The 6,962-nt window shown below is 63.8% G+C and overlaps 1 protein-coding gene across 4 annotated transcripts; it reads left to right on the top strand.

Moving 5' to 3' along the window:
• The first annotated feature begins 202 nt into the window (after positions 1-202).
• RHOT2 (ras homolog family member T2) lies at positions 203-5,814 on the top strand. Of its 4 annotated transcripts, none has more exons than XM_082670974.1 (19): positions 203-326; positions 446-504; positions 603-684; positions 771-814; positions 1,714-1,767; positions 2,255-2,307; positions 2,386-2,494; positions 2,590-2,691; positions 2,764-2,862; positions 2,991-3,099; positions 3,194-3,314; positions 3,518-3,602; positions 3,678-3,820; positions 3,902-4,002; positions 4,088-4,218; positions 4,315-4,395; positions 4,507-4,629; positions 4,721-4,923; positions 5,206-5,814. In XM_082670974.1, exons 1-19 carry the CDS (start codon positions 290-292, stop codon positions 5,330-5,332), a joined length of 1,863 nt encoding a protein of 620 aa, XP_082527100.1. In that variant the 5' UTR covers positions 203-289; the 3' UTR covers positions 5,333-5,814. The 4 variants fall into 4 exon arrangements, with proteins under 4 accessions (XP_082527100.1, XP_082527101.1, XP_082527099.1 ...); XM_082670975.1 differs by having other exon boundaries at positions 4,507-4,634; XM_082670973.1 differs by having other exon boundaries at positions 4,088-4,395.
• Positions 5,815-6,962: the final 1,148 nt, after the last annotated feature.

Genomic DNA, 6,962 nt, shown 5'->3' with positions numbered 1-6,962 from the left:
ACCTCCAGACCTCCTGCTCCCTGCCAGGGATCCTGACCCCTGCATGAGCTGCGGGGGCGGGGCGGCACTGGGCAAAGGCCCCGCCCCCCTGGCCGGCGCGGCGCTGGCAGTGCCCGGCGTGCCCACGCGGTGGCGCCGCCGGGCAGCTAGGCCGGTCTGGCCCGCCCGCCTCGCTAGGGAGGCTGCGCGGGCGGGGGCCGGAAGTGCGGGCGCAGCTACAGCGCGGGTCGGGGTCGTGGGCGGGGGCCGGGCCTGCACTGGGGTCGGACTGCAGCTCCCGGCGGCCAGCATGAAGCGGGACGTGCGCATCCTGCTGCTTGGCGAGGGTATGTAGGCGCCTGGGCCTGGGTCAGGCGGGGGTCGAGCCTGGTCGGGGATCTTGGGGCCGGGGTGAGGAGAGGCGCCGCGACCTTGGCCGCCGCGCTGACCGCGCCGCCCCGCGCAGCCCAGGTGGGGAAGACGTCGCTGATCTTGTCGCTGGTGGGCGAGGAGTTTCCCGAGGAGGTAAGGCCGAGCGCGCCCCCGCGCCCAAGAAGGGCCCAGGTCCGGGCGCCGCCGCCCTCCGCCCTTCCCGGCTGTCCTCACGGCCGCGTCTGCCCCAGGTCCCTCCCCGGGCAGAAGAGATCACCATTCCCGCGGACGTCACCCCAGAGAAGGTGCCCACCCACATCGTGGATTACTCAGGTAGAGGGGCCGCCCGCCCGCCCGCGGTTGCGCCCAGGAGCGGGCATCTCCGGCAGGTCTGCAGTAGGGTCTCTTTTTCCACCCAGAGGCTGAGCAGACAGTCGAGGAGCTTCAGGACGAGATTCACAAGGTACGGTGGGTCCTGGGGAAGGGAGTGCAGGGCTCAGGCCTTGGGGATATGGCTGCCCTGGCTTGATCGGCTTCAGCCTCTGAGGGATTGGATTAAGGTGCCCAGAATGTCTGCAGCCTCGCTAATTCTGTTGTGACCTGTTAGCACTGAGTGTCTTTGGGGTCCCTGTGATGCACTCTGCTGGGAGCCAGGAGGAAGGCCCATTCCTTCCTCTTGCATGCGTGGTTGGCCAGCCCACAGCTCTCCGTGCCTAGCCTTCCCTCTTCTGGTGGACCTTGGGGAGCAGTCTCCAAGTCCTTGAAAGTGATCCCTTGGGCAACTCTGTGCCCAGCACCCCCATTCCCCACTCCTTAGTCCAGCCCACTGTCCTGGGCCTCTGGGCTGCACCGGGTGTCATGACCAGGGCTGTGGGCTGCACAGCTAGCTCTCTGCTCTCCTCTGCACAGGAAGACCTGTGCTTGGACCAAGCTCCTGGTAGGGGTGCTGCCCCTGCAGCATCTGCTGTGTCCTGGGGGTGCCACTGGGCAAGGGTACAGGCCGCAGCCACTGTGTTGCCATCATCCCCTACCTTGTGCTGTTGTCCTCTGTCTGCTGTTGCCTGTAGTGACCAGGGAGCGAAGGGCTGAGGCTGGGGCTGGGGAGTCAAGTTTAAGGGTGGCTGTGTCCTGAGCCCTCAGGGGACTCGTTGACCAGAGCTGCAGTATTGGGGCCTGGCATCTGCAGCAGAAGTGGGTAGGGAAGAGCTGGCCTGAGGTGTGCCTAGCCAACAGCCAGTGACTTGGCCTGGGAGCAGCTGGAAGGGTGGGCTCCCCAGTCTCTGAGCCCTGTGCTGTCCAGCTTGTGAGTGGAGCAGGGAGCTTCAGATCCCACCATACAGTCCCTCTCCCTGCCCCCAACAGGCAAACGTGGTGTGCGTGGTGTATGACGTGTCTGAGGAGGCCACTATTGAGAAGGTGAGCAAGGGAACTCTCTGTCCATCCTAGCTTTCTGTCACTGGCGCCGAGCCTGGTCATCAACCTGTTCTCTGCACACACCACAGGCGGATGCTCAGTTGACTCGGGTTCTGGGCAACTTGCACCCGTGGCTGGCCCCACTGGGGAGCTTCACGGAGCCATCCTGGCCACGGCCCCCAAAGCTCCCCCCGAGTTCCCATGATCCTGTCTCCCGCCGAGAGCGTGGATGGCCTTGCGTCTGAATCTCTTAGGCCTGCAGGAGGAGTTGCTGGTCTCAGGCCCTTTGTGGGTGTTTGGGAACTGCTAGGATCAGATGAGGTCCTACCTGCCCGCTGCTCTTCCCCACTGGTCTTGTTGCCAGTGGCCGTGACTTTGGCTCTCAGTGGCCCTCAGTCTCCCCCGTCTCTCCTCGAGCCAAGTGAGAGTTCCACATGGGAGCTGTGGGCCGGGCAGGCCTCCATTCTCATGGCCAGGTCTTACCTTTCAGATCCGAACCAAATGGATCCCGCTGGTGAATGGGGATACCAAGAGGGGGCCCAGGTAATAGGCAGGACTCGGGGAGGGGGGCTGGGCCCCGCCAGCTCCCTGATCCCTGGTGACCGTGGGTCTCTCCCCCAGGGTCCCCATTATCCTGGTGGGCAACAAGTCGGACCTGCGGCCGGGGGGCTCCATGGAGGCTGTGCTGCCCATCATGAGCCAGTTCCCTGAGATCGAGACCTGTGTGGAGGTGAGCAGACAGGGCCCCGGGGGTGCCAGGACTGCAGAGGCGAGGACAGGGGGCCTGCCTGCCTCCCCCTCTGAGTCTGTTCCCACGTGTCCCAGTGCTCGGCGAAGAACCTGAAAAACATCTCAGAGCTGTTCTACTACGCACAGAAGGCCGTGCTACACCCCACGGCCCCCCTCTATGACCCTGAGGCCAAGCAGGTGGGCTGAAGGCACCGGTGGGGAGGGCGAGCAGGAGGGAGTGGTGGGGGTGCTGAGCCGCTGTCCCCACAGCTGATGCCCGAGTGCGCCCAGGCCCTTACACGCATCTTCAGGCTCTCAGACCAGGACATGGACCAGGTGCTCAGTGACCAGGAGCTTAATGCTTTCCAGGTGCGCCCCCTTCTGTCTCCTGGCGGTACCCACCCTCCCAGCTGCAGCCACACCCCACGCCTTGGCTGCCCTTGTGACGGATGGAGAGGGCAGCTGGCTGACTAACGGCGACTTTCTCTCGGAAGCAGATGTCCTGCTTCGGGCACCCTCTTGCCCCGCAGGCCCTGGAGGATGTGAAGGTGGTGGTGAGCAAGAATGTGGCAGGAGGCGTGCGGGATGACCGGCTGACCCTGGACGGTGAGGCCCGACACCCTGCCTACATCGGGCGTGGGGTGTGGGGCAGGGCCGGGCTGTGCCTGGTGTTACTCCCTTTTCTGCTTCTCCTGAGCAGGCTTCCTTTTCTTGAACACGCTCTTCATCCAGCGAGGCCGCCACGAGACCACGTGGACCATCCTGAGGCGCTTTGGCTATGGCGACTCGCTTGAGCTGACGGCCAACTACCTCTGCCCACCGTGAGTGGCGTTTGGGCTCAGGGCTCGCCTCCCATCTGTGTCGGATGGGGCCTGGGGCTCCTGGACCCTGTCCTGGGGGCCATCGGGGCGTCTCTCCCTGGCGGGGGGACTCTCTGCTTGCCTGGATGGCCTGTGTTCGGAGGAGGTGCCCTGCGGAGCACAAGGAGGTGTGCACAGCCCCACCCCCATCCCGGCACCCGCAGGCTCCATGTGCCCCCCGGATGCAGCACCGAGCTCAACCACCGCGGCTACCAGTTTGTGCAGAGGATGTTCGAGAAGCATGACCAGGTGAGGGCGCTGGGCCCCACTGAGACCCCCTTGGCCTCCCACCCGCACATGTCACCGCAGCTCCTCTGCCCGCAGGACCGAGATGGCGCCCTCTCGCCAGCAGAGCTGCAGAGCCTTTTCAGCGTGTTTCCTGCTGCTCCCTGGGGCCCCCAGCTCCCTCGCACAGTCCGCACCGAGGCCGGTCGGTTGCCTCTGCACGGGTATCTCTGCCAGTGGACGTAAGTGCAGCCCTCACCCACTGAGACATGGCCTCACCCTCTGCCCTGCTGTAACCACATCCCCACTTCTCCCGTCCCCAGTCTGGTGACCTACTTGGACGTCCAGCACTGTCTTGAGCACCTTGGCTACCTGGGCTTCCCCACCCTCTGCGAGCAGGATTCCCAGGCCCACGCCATCACAGGTGGATGCCCGCTTCCACACCGGCCCCCAGCCAGTGCCTCCCTGGCAGCCCCTCCCTCACGTTCATCCTTGCTCCCTGCCCACAGTCACCCGGGAGAAGAGGCTGGACCAGGAGAAGGGACAAACGCAGAGAAACGTTTTCTTGTGCAAGGTGGTAGGGGCCCGCGGAGTGGGCAAGTCCTCCTTCCTGCAGGCTTTCCTTGGCCATGGCCTGGGGGTGAGTGTCCATGTGTGCCGTGCGTGGACCTGGGGGGCAGGGGTTCTGGAAAGAGTCCAAGCAGTGAGCTTCAGGGGCGTCCCTCCTCTGCACCAGGATGCTGGGGAGCCTGCCGGGGAGTCCTCTGCCTACACCATCGACACCGTGCAGGTCAACGGGCAGGAGAAGTACCTGATCGTGAGTGCGGGGTCCCCAGGGTAGGCCTAGAGCGTGCACGCTGAGGGAGCCGCCCAACGCGGCCCTGGGAGACCTAGCCTGTGCCCCTCTGAGGCCACCCTTTCTGTTCAGCTGTGTGAGGTGGGTGCAGACAGCCTCCTGACCGCCTCGGCCGACGCCACCTGTGACATCGCCTGCTTGATGTTTGACAGCAGCCACCCCAGGTCCTTCTCGCTGTGCGCCAGTGTCTACAAGGCAAGGTCCCGCCCACCCTGGGGGCCCTGCTGCATAGCAGAGCTGTGGGCAGGTGTCCCCCAGCACACTCACATGGCCCCTCCCCCTGCAGCGCCACTACATGGACAGGCAGACCCCCTGCCTCTTCGTCTCCTCCAAGGCTGACTTGCCCGAAGGCGTCTTGCTGCCTGGTCTGTCTCCAACTGAGTTCTGCCGTAGGCACCGGCTGCCCGCCCCCGCCCTGTTCTCTTGTGCCGGCCCAGCCGAGCCCCGCGCGGCCATCTTCACCCGGCTCGCCACAATGGCCGCCTTCCCGTGGGTACCAGGATCGAAGCCCCTGTGTGGGAGACCCCTCCCTGTCCCAGGAGAGTGGCACAGCTGTGGTGTCAGGACTGGAGTCAGTCAAGGTTGCAGGGTGGGCCTTGGTGCCTGTGCCGATGCTCAGGCGGGGCCCTCGGGGCCTGGCCTGACAGGCTGCCCTCTAGTCTGGGGGTACTGCCGTGCTGGGCACTGACACAAAGCAGCTGAGTGGGGCTCTGGGACTTTGTAGGAGACGGAGATGGGGTTACAGCAGCAAGACTCCCCTCTCTCCTGCAGACACCTTGTCCACGGGGAGCTGCACGCCACCTCCTTCTGGCTCCGGGTGGCGCTGGGGGCCGTCGGGGCTGCCGTTGCTGCCGTTCTCAGCTTCTCACTCTACAGGGTCTTGGTGAAGAGCCGATGAGGTCCCAGACCCCACAGTCTGATCTCAGGGTGCTGGTGTGGGGCCACTTGCTTGGTGGGGGATGGAGACCCTCTCAACTTTCCTCCTGAGGACAGTCCACCTGCTGCCCCACCCCTGCCTCAGCCCCGAGGGTGGCCCTGGCTCCCAGCAGCCTGTGTCCGGCCTTGCTGCAGGTGCCGGGCATGACCCTCTTCTGTCGGCATCATGTGTTGGAGGGACCGGGAGGTGTGGGTGAGGAAGTCAGTGACCCCAGACCCGAATTCTCAGGGCTCCACTCCTCCTTCCTGGTCCCATGTCGCCAGAGGGTATGAAGGGGGTAAGAGGGCAGAGCTTTGGGCCAAAGGCAGGGGCGTGGAGGCAAGAAATGGCTGGACCATTGTGCGCGCCCCCACCCCCCAATCTGAAGACAGGTCCAGGGCTGTGCCTCTCACAGAAGACGTATGAGATTGGGTTTCCTGATTAAACTTCACTTGTGTCTTTTACATATTGGGTCCTGCTTTCTGAGGATGACTTCTTGAATTAACTAAAACGTGTCTTTGGTCTGGGTGTGGGCTGGGAATGTTACTCCTGACCCCCCCGCCTCCTCTCTGGGTCACCATCCTGAGGTCTCAGGCCAGGATAAGGACCAATTATGGCCCAGCCGCAGCCTCAGGGCCTTCAGGTCCATTGAGGTCCATGCTGGCCTGAGAGTGAGGCTGGAGGGGGCCTGATACCTCAGGACCCCCCTGATGTGACCCCTCCCCACAGCCAGGTGTAGTCACTACCCAAGCCTCAGCATCCTGTCAGGTTGGCTGAGGTGTGCTGAGGATCTGGGGTTTGGGGATGTGCTGAAATGTCCTGGTGTGCGAGGTGGCCCTGGTCTGGGGGAGCTGCCCTGTTTCTCACACCCCACCCAGAGGCCTCTGCCCCTCCCACTGGGCAGGAGACAGCCAGAGCTCCAGCCTAAGGACAAGGGGACAGAGAACCTTTCTTGGGCTGAGGAGGGGGCTCAGCTTGGAGTTTAGGTGCTCACTCTGGCGTGCATTCTGGGCGTGGAGCAGAGGCAGTATGTGGTGTGCTTGGGTGGAGGACCTTGGCCAGACAAGTACCCCCTCTACTTCCTGTAATTAGTCATTCTTTGCAAGACAGGCCTTTAGGCCAGGGCCCCTCCCCCAGCCCTGACAAGCTGTTTCTAGAGGCGGGGGAGGTGCCTCCTCGGCAGGGGATGCTTAGGCCTGACCCAACAGGGGCTGGGGGTCACACCCTTAAGTTGTTTCAACCATCCCGCTGGCCCCCCAGTTCCAGTGACCTGAGGACCCCTGGTGCAGTTCTTACTAAAGCTGGGCAGGGCAGGATGCTACTTCTAGCTGCTGCATCTGTCCTGAGGCTCAGCTGCACAGGCATTCTGAGCGGTGCTGTCAGGGGTTGCTATGGTTATACATTACCACAGCCTGTCACCTTCCTTATTGTAGGGGGTCTACCTGTTCTCCCTGGGAAGTAGGGCTCCTCTCCATCCCAGCTGCGGTCTTGTCCACTGGGGGGCTCTCCCCACCCCCATGTCCATGGGTCAGTTTAGCACTGTGGCCACAGGAGTAGTCAGGAACCTTCAGCCCAAGTTGTGTTGGTCCCCACCCACTGAGCAAGGCCTGCT

The sequence above is a fragment of the Grampus griseus genome (assembly GCF_964374135.1).
Source record: "Grampus griseus genome assembly, chromosome: 14".
In the NCBI taxonomy this organism is placed as follows: Eukaryota; Metazoa; Chordata; class Mammalia; order Artiodactyla; family Delphinidae; genus Grampus; species Grampus griseus.
This window is presented reverse-complemented; position numbering and strand designations above follow the sequence as displayed.